Genomic DNA, 17,426 nt, shown 5'->3' on the forward strand with positions numbered 1-17,426 from the left:
CGCTTTCTCTTTATTTACTTTTTTTGGTTGTTGAGTTGGGTACTATTGAATTTCAGTATGTCAGACATTGACATCTGAATTATTATGATTTTTAGTTTTGAAAAAAAATGTCAAACATTGATATTTTTGTAATGAGTTTTTTGTTTGGAAAAGTCTTTCTTTTCTTTTTGGACATGTTGGTGCACAAATCCATTATTTGTAAAGTGAAATAAAAATGTCATCATATTTATTATACCCCCCGCAAACGAAGTTTAGGGAGGGGGTATATTGGAATCACCATGTCCGTCTGTCTGTCCGTCTGTCTGTAGACGAGATTTTGTCCAGGCCGTTTCTCGGAAACTATTGCAAGGATTTGTCTGAAAATTTGTACACTTATTATTCACCATATGAAGGTGAGCACCTGGTTTTTTCATCATGATTGGATTATTTTTCTGCATTTTACAGGTGTTTTTTTCATTTTTATTGTGTGGTTTTGTCCGGACCTGTTCTCAGAGGCTATTACATAGATTTGTATGAAAATTTGTACACTCATTATTTACCATATGAAGATGTACACCTGGTATTTTCAACATTATTTGATAATTTTTCTGCATTTTACAGATGTTTTTTTTTTTCATTTTTATTGACTTAGTCATTATGGGTTTATAAATGTCTAAGGTTTGAGACATAGAATCTAGAACATCTGAAGTGTACAAAAATGTGAACTACAGCTTAAAACTACTCATTAAAACTAAAAAAAAATACATCACCAGGTATTAAAAACAGTTTTTACATTACACAGCAGATAGTGTAAATCCATTTGTCCCTTGGGAGTAATGAGTGGACATGCATCCAGTTAAAGATTAATTAATGAGTTCAGTGTGGGAAGTTGTTAGGGCATCGCTGATCAAGCAGGTGTTATCTATATCTCCTGGGAATTTGGCAAAAGAGTTAAAGATTTCTGTTCTCTAATTCTCTTAATTGTTATTTATTGTCCGTCAAAGTACTGACCAGCTTTTTATTTATAAAATAAATTTGATGTAAAGTTATCAAGATTAATTTGATTTTGTATAATACATGTATGTTGTTTTTTTCCCTCAACAATCAATTTCAGTGTCATGTCCCACAAAGATGAAAGATAGTTGCAATGTATTAAAAAACATAGTAATTACAATATATTAGTGTTGCTATTTTATTAGGTTGCACCTTAGTTTCATTCATTTAAAAAAATATAATGAGCAATTATATTTTTACTCTAAATGTTTATAAGAAAATTGTGAATATAACCACTTAGATCCATAAAATATTAGTAATTTGGCACCTTTTCCTAAAAAACCCAGCGGGGGGTATTTGTCCCTTTTGGACAGTTCTAGTTATTATTGAAAGGGTGATCATGATCAAATCTTTTTATTTCTTTTGGTGCATGCAAGTATTTGTAACATGCCAAGGTTGACAGAGAAATAAGAATTGAGAATTTCCATAGGTAAATACTGTCTGGCAAAATATGCCAGAGTTAGACAAAAACAGGAAATTCTGGGAAGTAAATTATTCTTATGCATTAAGTGATTTGCTCTGACATTCAATTTTTATGCATAATAACATTTGAATTTTTATATTAATATGGTACACCATTAAAGAAATGGTTTGGGATTAAAGAATATTGCAATATTTACAGATGGTTCTTGCATGTGAGTTCAAGTTGGTAATTCATTCACAACAAAATTAGAACTTCTTTCTCATAAAGAGAATATTTTGCATTGACAACTAAAAAACAATGCTAGAAATTTAAATGCAGATCTTTTTAAAATTATAATCTCAAAGATGATTTATCATTGATTTTTGTGGAAATGGATATGAAGACTATTCTTACTTTCATGAAGTCCCAAAAATTGATCTCCCCAATTATCTGGACTATCATATTGTTGAACAAAAATAAGTGTACAAGTTCTATTGAATGGTACTGATGCTTGTTTATTGAATTTATGTTAAAAACCTTTTTTTTTCTTAACAATTTTATACATATGCACTGTACAGAAAAAAGAGTATTTTGGCTAAGACTACATCTAAGTATTATCTACAGTGTCAAATTGTGTGCATAATGATATGAATTTCACCAACCTTTCTGAATGTAGTTATAGCCTTTTGCTTTGCTTTTACAGGTAATTTACATAATGGTTAAAAGATACTATTTTGTAATTTAGGTTATTTACTTAGTGGTTACAGAATATTGTTTTGTAATAAGGTAATTTACAGAAGGATTACAGAATATTGTTTTATAATTAGGTAATTTACATAATGGTAACAGAATATTGTTTTGTAATTAGGTAATTTTACATAATGGCTATAGAATATTGTTTTGTGATCAGGTAATTTACATAATGATTACAGGATATTGCATTGTAATCAGGTAATTTACATAAAGTTTACAGGATATTGTTTTACTGTTGGAGAGAACAGGGTAACTCTTAGATCCACTGTTCAATCTTCTTCACTTCTGAGTAAAATATTTATTGAATTAAGTCACAAACCATAAATGATGAGTGAAAATAACTTTTGAGTAGACAGTTTTCAGTTTATATAAAATTTTTATCATGACAATACATGTATTATGATGTCAAACTTGACAATGGATGTTACTGTAAATGTACTTTATTTGTCACCTCCCTCACCTATCCTCTTTACACCCGCTGGCACATAAGGCCCCAATACACTTCCTCCACCTGCCTCTGTCTTTGGCTGCTGCCCTCACTGACGCCCAGCTATTCCAACCTAGTATTTTATTTGTGGTGAACAGTATTTGACAGAAATTGGTTTTTCAACAAGTTAGTGTAGATCTGATTTACTATTTTTCTGTATATGCTTTATATGCATATATTTACACAAGACATTAAGTAATGTTCATGTACTTGATTAGCTAAAGCTGTTGTCCACGAAAAGCATTAAATAGAATACACAGCATAGTGTAATATGTTTACAGTATTATGTTGTTTTTAAAAGAAAAAATAATAAAGTCTTTTTTTTCTCCATATAGATATGTATAAGTTTACTGACTCAATTTCATGACAATGTTTCCTAGAATGGTCACGGTTGTGATTTTTCAATTTTGTATGCAACAATTTTGCCCTGTACATGTATGTTCATGTTTATAAATGGAATCTCATATTTTATACTCCCATGAAAGTATGGAAAAGTGATCAAAATGTAGTTATTTTATATTCATATAACATAAAAAGAAGGCAGTGTCTGTAAATTATATCTACATAGTTATATAGAAATTATTAAAAATAAAGACTTGTGCACATTATGATAAATTATGTAGAACAAATACAGTTTACTAATTTAATGCATGCATGCCTCTTATTTCATACACATTGGACCTGAAGCCTTTCATTTTTAAATTCTTTGAAATTTTATTTTTATTGTACATATACATGTATCTAGACTCAATGAAATTATTTTTGAAATGTAAATCTGAGCATAATACAATGTATGACATTTACATGCTTCTGCTATATCTGCACCATTTTTTCCTGATTTATATATTTTTTCCCAATTTATGATATATTGAGACTTGAGAGGGTTTTTCTTTAACGGAATAATGTTTGATTCAAAGAAATAAACAACTACAAACCATTGATGTATTTTACATTTCTTTTGCCACAGTACGTCAAGCAAATGGCCTTCAGAGCTCTACCAATTATGCAAAGACTGTGTGTTTTATTCATGAACAATGCTGGGTTTTAAAACTTTCTAAAATGTCTTATTAAATTAGATTTTAAATAAAAAATTGAAAGGAACATCCTGTTCAAAGTCTTCCCGTGGTGAGTAGGGGAAACAAAGTTTTATGCATGATTGTATAATTTTGTACTTTTAATCAACCTGTACATGCAGCTGACTAACGAAAGAGGCAATGTAGCAGTAATGTACATGTATATACTTTTAAATGTAGCGGTAATGTAACCTTTTTGTAGCGGTAATGACAATTTTGAAAATGTAGCGGTAATGATACGCACCCCATTATTAAAATTATATTTCAGAGGAACTGGGATTTAATTCTACAAGAGGTAATCCAACTTATACCCATAGCTCCCTTTCTAAGGAGGAAATTCTTCAAAATCATATGTCATTGAATATTTTTAATATTCCCAACAACCAAAATGAATTTGAATTACCATATCTATATTGGATTCCGAAACTTCATAAAAATCCTTACAAAGATACATAGCGGGTTCCAGTACCAAGCCTCTTTCTTTACTCCTCTAAAATATTAACAGTAGTGAAGAAGAAACTTCAGGAGTACTGTGCAACAATGTATTCGAGAAGTGATGTAAATCAGATTTGGATACTTTAAAATTCCAAGGAACTTTTGGAAAATTTGAATTTACAAAATTTTACTAAAATCAACAACATAAAAACTTACGACTTTTCAACTTTATATTCAACCATTCCCTACGATAAATTAAAGTCCAGGGTTTTTGACATCATTGACAGCTGCTTTTTTCAATGAAAATGGAACGCGTAAATTTACTCACCTTGTCATTGGTCATTTGCAAAATTATTTTGTTAAAAAACATTCCGATTGTATACACAAGTACCCTGAAGTTGACATTAAAAATATGCTTGAGTTTCTGATTGACAATATCTATGTGGTTTTTGGAAACCATGTCTTCCAACAATCTATTGGGATTCCCATGGGTACCAATTGCGCTCCGTTATTAGCAGACCTTTTTTGGTATTCATATTGTCCAAAATCTTATACATGAAAAGAAGAAAACACTTGCTGTGGCATTCAACTCGACATTTAGATATATCGACGACGTATTGTCAATTAACAATGGTTATTTCCATTCTTATGTCGATACGATATATCCAGGTGAGCTTGAGATAAAAGATACCACAGGGTCTGACACATCTGTTTCATATTTGGATATTTTACTTGAAAAAACGTTAATGGTAATCTAATAATCAAGCTTTATGATAAACGTGATGAATTTAACTTTTCAATCGTCAGCTTCCCTTACTTATGCAGCAATATACCTTCATCACCTGCATACGGGGTTTATATCTTTCAGTTGAGTCGATGCGCATGGACATGCTCTACGTATGACCAATTTCTTAAATGAGGTAGGTTATTGACAAACAAGTTGATGAAACAAGAATATCAGCAGTTTCGTTTAAAGTCATAATTTCATTAGTTCTATGGTCGATACAATGACCTTGTCAGCAAAACAATCATCATTAAATCAAATACTGACTGACGTTTTTCATACTAATTGTTAAAGGTCATTATTTACAAACTGTATTGTCGACGGATTTTTCCGTTATTTCCCGATCATGACAAGAAGCACACGGCGGGTGTGACTGGTCGGCAGAGGATGCTCATTCTTCCATGGCACCTGATCCCACCTCTGATCTTTTAGAGGTCCGTGTTTGCTCTGCTCCTGATTTGTATTGTTTAATGGACTTTTGAGCTAGAATACTGTTCGTTATTACCATATATTTCATTCATTAAAAGTTACGGACCGGACACAAATTTTACACTTTATCGCCAGTGACCCTGTACTTGTCCGAATGACCTTGAATTAAGATCAAGAAAGTTATGACCCGAAAACGATTGCACGTAGAGACATACAAATTTCAAGTTTTTATTTAAGGCAAAGACCTCAACTGGGGTGTATGAATACAAATGAACACAACAAAATAACATATAAGCAGTGAGTGGCACTAAAGTTAATTACTATGTACATGTATATTTCAGAAAATCAAAGTACACATGTATGGAAGATCCCTGCAAGTATATATAATAAGTATATTTGTACTACAGCATATATATATAGTATTTTTACGTTTTTGTTTTTATTAATAAAGCCTAGTGCCTATGGTCCAATCATATATCTATAGATATTTAAGGGAGTCTGCTATTCCCGACTTAACTTGAAATCTCGACCATATTACGTATTTTTTCTCTGGTTTTAGCTCTCTCTCGGGAATAGATCATATACCACACTATGTCACAGGCCACGTATGTGTTCGTATTCAGTCAATCTTACTCTTTTCTTTAACGTGATCATAATTACTGATGTATAGGCTTGCCCTGATATTCCATTTATTGTTCTGATATAATCCCAAATGGGTATAGATATCTGGTTTGTATATCAATCGGGATTTAACCCCCAAACTTCTTATTGTTCGTTCACTTTCAAAAACTTCCTCTTGATCAAGGAAATTGTTATTATATAAACAGATTACGTGTTGATCTCCAGGGCTGGTACTGATTTTGGCCGAGGTCGAAAGCGTGAGCCCCGAGGATACACCTTTTGCTATCTTGGCCCATAACTCGTCACCGTCTGATCCAACCCTTTCAAAAACCATCCATTTTCCATGAGTAACATTGTACTTTCTTGCCAAGTGAAGTATATCTTCTTTCGAAATTTTCCCCTTCCGTTTCAGTTTTTCCCAGTCTTCTTTCAGACCCTTGAGATTGACGCCCTGGTTGCTTTCGACATCAGCACTGCGTCTCACCCACAACCAACGAGTGCTATTCAAGATACAAAAAATAATAGTTTGCATACTTGCTAAAATGTTGAAATCGTTGATGAATATATTACAAAAACAAGACGACCATGGGCCACAATACTCACCTGACTTACTTCAGCCCTGCTGTTGTTCATAAGATTTTAAAAAGATTTTTTTTACATTCTCTTGAAAAATTGTGATCCCATATTATGACCCCACTCTAAGTGATCTCTGAATGCTTCAAAATCAATATGACTAAAATGGCCAGTTATACATGGAGAAGAATTTATTTTTCTTGTATACATGCATTATGTAAAACTTAATCCTGCTTTCAGCCAACTCTAATCCGAGTCCATAATTTAAAAAAAAAACCCATCAAATTCACACGACATGGGGATGTTTGCAAATTAATATTTCCACTGTGTTTCTTTAAAAGATTTTTTTAAAATTCTTATATAGTTCCATGCAAAACTTTAATTTATTGTGGCCCCACAAATCCCCCCCCCCTCCCCAGGGGCATGAGTTGAACAGTTTTATATCTACTCTACCTTAGGAAGCCTTCACCTTTTCTGGTCCAGTGGTTCTTGAGAATAACAAATTTTTATTATATATATATATTTAAATTTGAAAAAATTGACCCCTTAATATACCCTAACCCTAACTCTTTGGGCTATGAATGAAATAAAATAGAATCTACATTATGTCAATAGAAGTTTTCACAAAAATTTCATCTTTTCTAGTCCAGTGGTTCTAGAGAAGGTTTTAAAAAAGATTTTTCTGATATTTCAATGTAAAACTTTCATTCCCTGTTGTGGCCCCAACCTAATCACATCAGATAGCTTCCGTGCAAGTTTCACATTTTCTGGCCCAGTGGTTTTTAGAAGAAGATTTTTTTTTATATATTCAATGTAAAATTTCCCCCTTATTGTGGCCCCACCTTAACCACGGGAGTCATTATTTGAATAATTTTGAAGTTACACTTTCACAAGAAGTTTCCACATAAGTTTGAACTTTTTTTCGTCAGTGGTTTTTGAGAAGCAAATTTTTTAGTGCCTCCACCTTTTTTGTTTGCATTTTCTTGAACATCTACCCTTGGACAATGGCTCAGCCTTTGTGAACAATTTAGAATTCATTTTACCCAACCCTTACCCAAGAATGCTTTGTGCCAACTTTGGTTGGAGTTAGCCCAGTGTTTCTATAGATAAAGTCGAAAATGTGAAAAGTTTACAGACGGACGGACGCCTTACAACGGGTGATCAGAAATGCTCACTTTCAAGAGCTTTCAGCTCAGGTGAGCTAACAAAACAAGAATGTTTTGAAAATAGCATTTTGATAAAGGTCATAGACTGATATATAAGTATATCAAAGTTTTGATTAAATTGCATAAACTTTTAAAATATAGTTACAAGTTAGAATTTCTGAGATTGTGCATCCTCTGTATATCTCCGCTAACCTGTGCATCATTAAAATACTAGTAACCCTCTACAACTCTTAACAGGACTCCCAACAACAAAAGAACAGAAACATATTTCTCATCGAAAGAAAATTTGCAACTGAACCCAGTACTGTATGGTATTAAACTCTTCTGCTAACCATAGGGAACTCTAACAATAACTAATCTAAACATCTATTTTACAACTGAAGTCCACCATGCAAAGCCCCCTCCCCCCCCCCCCCCCAAAAGGAAAACAAATCTAGAAAATAAGTCCTAAATGAAGATAACCTGAGAACAGACAGATTTTGGGAGTTAAACAACATGAAAGCATAGCCTGCATTGAACTTCCGCGTCTAAAGGAATTGTAGTATAAATTGAAAAATTAAGAAATAATGTCAACAAAAAATATACCCTTGTGTCAATGATGTCGACGGTTTGTGGGATGACAGCCATTCTTCAATAGATTCTTCGTTCGACCCATTGATATAGCTAGGACTCACCCCCATAGCTTTCCTTTCACTGCCACACCCCTGAAAAAGAACTGTTACATGTACTACCAAATTTGCTGATTTTATATAGTATTATTAAAACAGGTAAAAGTTTTCATTGTGCTCAATAAAAAATGCTGATACGCATATAGCTTATATTCTATGCATGACGATCAATGACCTAAGTGTTACTTTGCAAGGACTGGAGTATTTGTTCTCTATAACTCAAGTTTCAAGATAGACTTGTCATGGCATAGGTTGAACGAACAGACTCTGTATTCCTTCTGTTAATTCATATACCCTTGTCAGATCACGTGATAACATAAAATCCAAAAATTCGATATAGATCATCGATCCGACCCTAATAAGAAAGTATCTACGCAAATTCGCTGAACATGCGTGCATGATATGTAGTGTATGAGCGATTTCTTTAAATTAGTTTGTTTAACTTTTCAAACAATTTCTAAGAAGCAATAAAATAAAACTGTCTTTCATTGTTTAACATACAGAAAATGTCTTAATTCCCGAAAGTGCAAGTACATTGTATACATAAACCCGAGATCATCATATAAAGATTATTCAAGTTATTTCAATTCTTGGCCTTTATAATAGGGTGGTGGGGCCACGATAAGAATTCCGTTTTCCCAGGTCCTTGGTATACTTAAGATAAATCCTCTCAATTCAAAACGTTCCTGTAGGTTAGGTACAACTTTGTTCAATTCATAATTGTCCCTGGAGTTATGGTAGGGCTATAAAAGGATGGGTGACGTAGGAATATATAGAAATAAGATTAAAAATCTTACAATACTGGGAATAGTGGGAATGAAGGATATGTGAAAAGTAATGCATCGAAATGTTATGTACATGGATTTCTGTTTTAATTAAAAAAAATTACGATTTCTAGGAAATCACTAAACAAATATATCAATTATATCAATCATGCACTTATAAGCATATGATACATAAATACTAGTCAATTATTTAGATAAATATGTCGACAGATAATCACCTCTTTTCAACACTATCACGCCTGCTAATCGATCAGTTGCATAACCAGCAGTTATGTATAATAATCAAAAGAGATCGATTTCCGGTTATGCATTTGATACAAATAATTTCAATACAAAGATGGTAAGTTGACCCGATGCAGGCAATAGTTGAAATTTTAATTAAAATATAAGAATGTGATTCCATGAGCAATTTATTTTTCTTTTATTTTACACCCTTATAAAATGCAAGGATTTTCGATTAGCGACGATATTTGTTTTGAAGCAAGGGCTGGTAGAGCGAAAACGCTGATTGAAAACAGTATTTGCCGACTGGAATTCGTGTTAATCTCAACTAACCTTAAATATCCAATGTTCACCATTAGTTTGCATCAATTACATCTTATCCACCCAAATTTGGACTTTGATATGTGTATTATTTGGCAAATATTCAAGGTAAATAACGTTGCCTATGCATGCGATACTTCAGTTGTGAAAGAGATTTCGGGTTATGCATGAGATAAAGGACGAAAAGTTTCAAAAGTTTTATACTATTCCCATAATTCACTTCTTAGACTATTTTACTCTTGTTAATGATTATCAAATTTTTAAATATTGGCTCTAATATGAAGACGTTGCATCATATTTGCAAGCACATTTTGATTTTTTTTATGCCAGAGAATGAAAACAGAATACTGCATTGCTTTATATTCAATATTTTTAAATACTAGTATGTTTAATCATTTATGAAATTATCAAACGTTATTTAAAGTATATTGATTTTGTGTTTTTTTTTTTAAATACTTACGCTAACTTACAGATTATTTCTTTTATTAGGTATTAGCATATATTAAAGTATGTCTGTTTTTTCGTGTGTCACAAATTTTTCATATTCTTTATACAATTTCTGCGACTTTGAACAAAATTCTTAGTACATTTAGTGGATATATACCATATGTATATTTTTGCATGTTTTATTTTTTGTGATCTCAAGCTGATCGCAAAAATATTAAAAAATACTGGATATACGGTAAATTAAATGTTGTTGTTGATACCCCCCAATGGAAACAACTCTTACCATCTCTTTATACATTTACTAATGATGTATGAATTGAGGCTTGTGAATTATAAAACCAAACAGATATTGGTAAAATATTCTTTCCTACAATTTCACTGTGACTGATTGCAAATAATTCATTTTTGTACGCTTCTTCATAATTTGAACCTTCTTATTATACACTATAGCAACATGCATGTATAACCGATTTTATGGTGTGCAAACCATTTTCTTTCTCTTGCTTCTTTTCGTGTAATGGACAATCTTCATATCCTAATGGATTGACATCACCACCACGCTTTACCTTTTTACCATCAAACATGAGAATGTAAAATGAGGCGTTGTCACCTTGTGCCTTTTCCAGCTCGATAACAGAATTCAGTATACCCGGCTTTAGAACATAAGGAAATGCTTCACCCATGGGATATATTCCATAAAGAATATTTTCGCCAGGAAAAGCAAAATTGTTTTACGCTGTTGTGGATGTAGCATATTTTGTCCAAACAAAACGTCTGTTCCATTTTTTTTTTTATAGACAAAACATGAATCTAATGAATTTCCCACCAAATACCAAGAGCGCAGGGGGAGGGGGCACTTTTTTTTCTGAGGATAGAAATTTGCTATAGTAAATTTTCATTTAAATGCGCTGCTCCCTTTTTTTTATGTGAGGTCGAGCACTGGCAAATTCCAGGATTTGGACAGTAAATTTTTTTTTTTTGCTTATCTGATAATTTTGGGAAGTAGACCCCCATTTTCTGTCAGTTTAGATTTTTTCCCTTTTCTTTTGCTTGTCAGATTTTTGGGGGGAAGTTGAACCCCCTCCCCCCACTTTTGAAACCGTTGCTACGGGTCTGTTAAAGATGCCTTGCGTTTTAAAACTAAAAAATACACACACAATAATGTGATGTAAATAATTCACACATAGAGAATGTTAGTGCAATTATTTTTAAAATAGTTTGTACTGATTGTAACTGAAACACCCCCCCCCCCCAACAGATTTACTTCAACAATTAACAGATCAGATGTTTCAACTTGTTTGCAGGAAAATCCTAAATTTCTAAAATTTTGGAAGACTACGTTATAATTACATAATGCTTAATTTTAATCATAAAGTTTGAAACTGTTTGTCCTTTATCTCATGCATAACCCGAAATTGCTTTCACAACTGAAGTATCGCATGCAAAGGCAACGTTATTTACCTCAAATATTTGCCAAATAATACACATATCAAAGTCCAAATTTGGATGGATAAGATGTAATTGATGCAAACTAATGGTGAACATTGGATATTTAAGGTTAGTTGAGATTAACACGAATTCCAGTCGGCAAATACTGTTTTCAATCACTTTTTTCGCTCTACCAGCCCTTGCTTCAAAACAAATATCGTCGCTAATCGACAGTCTTTGCATTTTATAAGGGTGTAAAACATAAGAAAAATGAATTACTCATGGAATCACATTCTTATATTTTAATTAAAATTTCAATTATTGCCTGCATCGGGTCAACTTACCATCTTTGTATTGAAATTATTCGTATCAAATGCATAACCGGAAATCGATCTCTTTTGATTATTATACATAACTGCTGGTTATGCAACTGATCGATTAGCAGGCGTGACTATAGACTAGGAATTGCTCAATATATTGTCCAACTTCTATGTGTGTGTTTTTATTACTGCCTAAAACAACACTTATGTTGGAATGAGAATTATCAAGATTATATTGCTTTCATTTTCGGGACAAAAGATCATTATTCTTCCACTTCAAAAGAAACAATTCTATATTATTTTGGTAATTTTTTTAATCATATAGTTGGTAAAATACAGCACAGTTCTTTCCTGATTTTTAGTATCATTTTCATGTTAACTGAGACCTTTAATTAATAGTTGCTATAATAAGTTAATCCCATGTGGACGTAGGAGACAATAACTGCCGATATATAAAGTATACGTAAAAAAAACCACTCCCTTTTTTGAAAATGATTAGTTGTGCCCCCCCCCCCAAAAAAAAAAAAAAACTACATTGAACCGATGATATAATTTTCATTATCATATTTCATATTTTCATATTACACTGTCTGATGGGCGACAGTGTTAATATTTATGATATCAAAAATTAAACGATGTCCGAGTATCATCCATTTTGTCAACAATAACAGAGAAAAGTACATGACATTATATATTATTCAAATCATATATGAAATAATTTTAATTATACATGAAATTATTTTCTGCAAGATTTGTTAAATGGAAAAAAGATATTGTAAAGATAAAATGTAGTGTAAATACATGGACGTACATGTAGGAACCGGATTCATTTGAATTGAACTCGGATGTCATGATATATAGACTTTCAATAATAGTCGATAATATTTAATTTGGATCCGTAGCGGACCTGTACCAACGTTTTTCAAAGGTGGGAGGGGGGGGGGGTGGAGGTGGGAACCTCCCGGAAATAAAATTGACAATAAATAAATAAAAACATATTTAAAAAAACAATAATAAAACAACCTAAACTGCCGATCTGTCCAAGCTCCGAAATCATATTGGAAAGGGGGGGGGGGGGTCTGGACGTGACTTTCTCGAACTTTCGATATACATATATTTTTTCAAATGCTGAAATTTTGAATTTTCCCCAAATTCGACCTTACAGCTACAAAAAGAAGGGGGCAAGTAGGAAGTAGGGTCTAAAGAAAATATATCAAAACTACAGCAAAAGGCTATAATTTATTCTCAGAAATAGTGTTGGGGGGGGGGGGGCAACGGGCCCAGCTGCAAAGAGGAAATATTTTAAAACCTAAATTTAATGATAGAACGTTCTGTCAATACGAAAGCCCATTGAACTCATTTTCGTAGGTTAAAAAAATTCTCGTACAATGGGCTTTCGTATGTCAATCTGCCTAAAATCCTATCCTTTGATCTCTTCAACTCTGAGAACATGTGAGCGGATCAAAGGATATATATGTACATACACGCAAGATTTTAATCAGACTGAACGTTCTACCTACGCAGTACCGTTTTTAAAAGATCTGTTATCTATCAATTAAAATGATATAAAAAGTCAAAGGTATAATATGCAAACGCAATGATATCACTTTCATTTCTTATTCACGGAATATATTACGTAAAACTGCGTGAGAAAATAGTGAAAAATGGACAACTGAATACATAAGATTAAATTGTATCAAACATACGTTTTAAAGCTAGGTTATTAATGCATTCGATGTACATTTACTTACCTGAATGTCTGAATTAAATCAGTGCAATATAAAAGTATCTTACGAAAGCCTAGAGGGGTCAAATAAGAAAATTAAAAAAAAAATTTAAAAAGTCGTAATAACGAGATAAAAAAGTCGTTATTACGAGATAAAAAGTCGTTATTACGACTTTCTAAAGTCGTAATAACGAGATAAAAAGTCGTTATTACGACTTAAGAAAGTCGTAATAACGAGATAAAAAGTCGTTATTACGACTTAAGAAAGTCGTTATTACGACTTAAGAAAGTCGTAATAACGAGATAAAAAATCGTTATTACGACTTAAGAAAGTCGTAATAATGAGATAAAAAGTCGTAATAACGAGATAAAAAGTCGTTATTACAAGATAAAAAGTTGTTATTACGACTTAAGAAAGTCGTTATTACAAGATAAAATGTAGTTATTACGACTTAAGAAAGTCGTAATAACGAGATAGAAAGTCGTTATTACGAGATAAAAAGTCGTTATTACGACTTTTTATCTCGTAATAACGACTTTTTATCTTGTTATTACGACTTTCTTAAGTCGTAATAACGACTTTTTATCTCGTAATAACGACTTTCTTAAGTCGTAATAACGACTTTTTATCTCGTTATTACGACTTTGTCGTAATAACAACTTTTTATCTCGTAATAACGACTTTTTGTCTCGTTATTACGACTTTTTATCTCGTTATTACGACTTTCTTTAGTCGTAATAACGACTTTTTATCTCGTAATAACGACTTTTTGTCTCGTTATTACGACTTTTTATCTCGTAATAACGACTTTCTTAAGTCGTAATAACGACTTTTTATCTCGTTATTACGACTTTTTATCTCGTAATTACGACTTTTTATCTTGTTATTACGACTTTCTTAAGTCGTAATAACGACTTTTTATCTCGTAATAACGACTTTCTTAAGTCGTAATAACGACTTTTGTCTCGTAATTACGACTTTTTATCTCGTTATTACGACTTTCTTAAGTCGTAATTACGACTTTCTTAAGTCGTAATAACGACTTTTTATCTCGTAATTACGACTTTGTCGTAATAACGACTTTTTATCTCGTAATAACGACTTTTTGTCTCGTTATTACGACTTTTTATCTCGTTATTACGACTTTCTTAAGTCGTAATAACGACTTTTTATCTCGTAATAACGACTTTTTGTCTCGTTATTACGACTTTTTATCTCGTAATAACGACTTTCTTAAGTCGTAATAACGACTTTTTATCTCGTTATTACGACTTTCTTAAGTCGTAATAACGACTTAATTTTATCTCGTAATAACGACTTTCTTAAGTCATAATAACGACTTTTTATCTCGTTATTATGACTTTCTAAAGTCGTAATAACGACTTTTTAATTTTTTTTTTCATTTTCTTATTTGATCCCTCTAGGCTTTCGTAGTATCTCCTTTTTGACAGCAATCTATTCGTTTAACATTCCATATGTTTTGCGGCTAAGTATGGAACGCCAAAACAGACTTAAAAGATAGGCCTACATGTACCTTTGGTATTTCAAGGGTTATTCAGAATTCTTTAATTTTATTTATATTCCCTCCGCTGAGAATCCCCTGAAATAGTATTCTTGTTTAGATAATACTCACCGGTTTAATATTTTTTTTTTAGGAAATTCCTTCTTGCTCTTACATGTACCAGCTTACAACCTGGAGTCGGTCAAGATCAGTGGCTGAATTACAATTTCAAACATATTACAAAATACCTTGGGCGAAATTCTGTCATTGAGGTGTCAACTGTTCAATGAACGGCTGTATGCTTTTCATAAGTTATGATTAAGCTTTGTAACTGTATATAAAATATTCCGTAATGTCAGGAAGTTATTCAGAAATTGACACAAACTTCAAGTTTCTCTAGATAACGTTAACATTCAACACGTCTACTAAAGATATCTACATGTAGTACTAGTAGCATTTCCACGTTCCATTGCAAAAAAATTATGAAAGCTTTAGTTGAAATGCATCTGATGTACATGTATATCTTCAAATAAGGATTGAAAATACATCATACACTGTCTAGTCAGGGGAGACACGTACCTTGACATACACAGGTCACATCCGTAAATTAGCTGTTTTCTTTTGTATGCAATGACAAAAATATAGGGGAGGGATATTTCCGGTTCCTAAGTGCCTGTTTGTTAGTCAAATCAGATTACTTAGTTACAAGTAGTTTTTTAACTTTGAATATGAAAGATTCTTGTGTGTGTATGTGAATAATAGAACACCTGGTACCCAGTTAGAGTATTTATTAACCCTTTTCAGCTTTAGTTTCAATAATGAACCAGTACAAGGGAAGGGGGGGGGTGGCTTTTTTCCGAGTATAGTATTTTGCTATAGTAAATTTTCCTTTAGATGCTGGTGGCCTCCCCCCCCCCCCCCCACTTTTTGATCTTGCAAGGTCGAGCACTGGCAATTTCCAGGACTTGGACAGTAAATTAGCTTTTTTTGCTTGTCAGATATTTTTGAAAGCCCCCCCCCCCACTTTTGAAACCGTTGCTACGGGCTTGTTGTTTCAATGATGATTGAGGAAGGGGGAGGAGGTTATACCATCAGTATGTCAGATGTATGTGATTTTTTTGGCTGAAAGCTTTAAATTTCTAAGAATCTTTACTTGGGGTATGGACCCACCTCTCTATATTTTAGCTCATCTGAGCTGAAAGCTCAAGTGAACCTTTCTGCGATGACCCGCTGTCCAGCATCTGTCTTACCGTATGTAAAATTTTCACAACATCTCCAGAACCACTTGGCCACTTTTAACCAAAGTTGGCACAAAGAATCCTGTGATAAAAGGAAATTCTGTTTTCAAATACAAGGCCTAGCTCTCTTTCAAGGGGAGATAATCAAGAAAAGGCAAAAATACAATGGGGTTATTAATAAATCTTCTCAAGAACCACTACTGGCACTAGACCAGAAAAGGTGAAAGTTATGTGAAAGCATCCTGAGGAAGTGTATATTCTAAATTGTTAAAATCATGGCTCCCAGGGGAAGGGTGGGACCACAATTGGGGATCAAAGTTTTGTGCTGGAATATATTGGAACAAATCTTTTAACATTTTTTTCTAAGAACTGGACCTGAAAAGATGAAACTTTGGTGAAAGCTTCCTGATATAACCTACATTCTAAATTCTTGAAAACATGGCCCCACTGGGAAGGCTGGGGCCACAATAGGGGATCAGGGTTTTACATTCATTTGGAATACAAACTAAAATTGTTTAAAACTTTTCTACTCTAGAACCATTGGACCAGATAAGATGAAACAAAGTGAAAGCTTCCTGACATTATATAAATTGTACAATGTTCAAATCAAGCCCCCCCCCCCCCCCCAGGGGTAAGGTGGGGCCATAACAGGAGATGTGTGATATGTGGGAATTAAGGGAATAAAATCTTCTCAAGAACCTGAACAGAACCATTAATTTCCAAACATTCCCAAGATGTGTGGATTTTTTCCCCTCCAAATTATGACCCTGGTTTAGCATTGTCCATAACTGGGATTAATTTTTTTCATAAGACACGCATAAAACCATAGGAAAAGAATTCTCTTTTCAAAACTGCAAGGCAATGTTATTTGTATTGATATTGAAACATCCTTGATATGTGGATTCATGGACCCCTTAGAGTTTTGGTAGGGGGCAGAAAAGGATCAACATTTTTCATGAAAATCTAGAGGAGAAGAAAATATCTTAAAAATCTTTGAATGAACAGCAGGGCTA

At 32.9% G+C, this 17,426-nt stretch overlaps 1 protein-coding gene across 1 annotated transcript; it reads right to left on the reverse strand.

Moving 5' to 3' along the window:
- Window positions 1-5,859: 5,859 nt before the first annotated feature.
- LOC133192502 (UPF0696 protein C11orf68 homolog) lies at window positions 5,860-13,727 on the reverse strand. Its single transcript, XM_061328501.1, has 3 exons — window positions 13,699-13,727; window positions 8,342-8,460; window positions 5,860-6,517 (listed from the first exon to the last, which is right to left on the reverse strand). Exons 2-3 carry the CDS (start codon window positions 8,434-8,436, stop codon window positions 6,016-6,018), a joined length of 597 nt encoding a protein of 198 aa, XP_061184485.1. The 5' UTR covers window positions 8,437-8,460; window positions 13,699-13,727; the 3' UTR covers window positions 5,860-6,015.
- Window positions 13,728-17,426: the final 3,699 nt, after the last annotated feature.

Source organism: Saccostrea echinata, unplaced genomic scaffold, assembly GCF_033153115.1.
Source record: "Saccostrea echinata isolate AGI-Se365-2 ecotype Australia unplaced genomic scaffold, CSIRO_AGI_Sech_v1 ptg000025l, whole genome shotgun sequence".
Classification (NCBI taxonomy): Eukaryota; Metazoa; Mollusca; class Bivalvia; order Ostreida; family Ostreidae; genus Saccostrea; species Saccostrea echinata.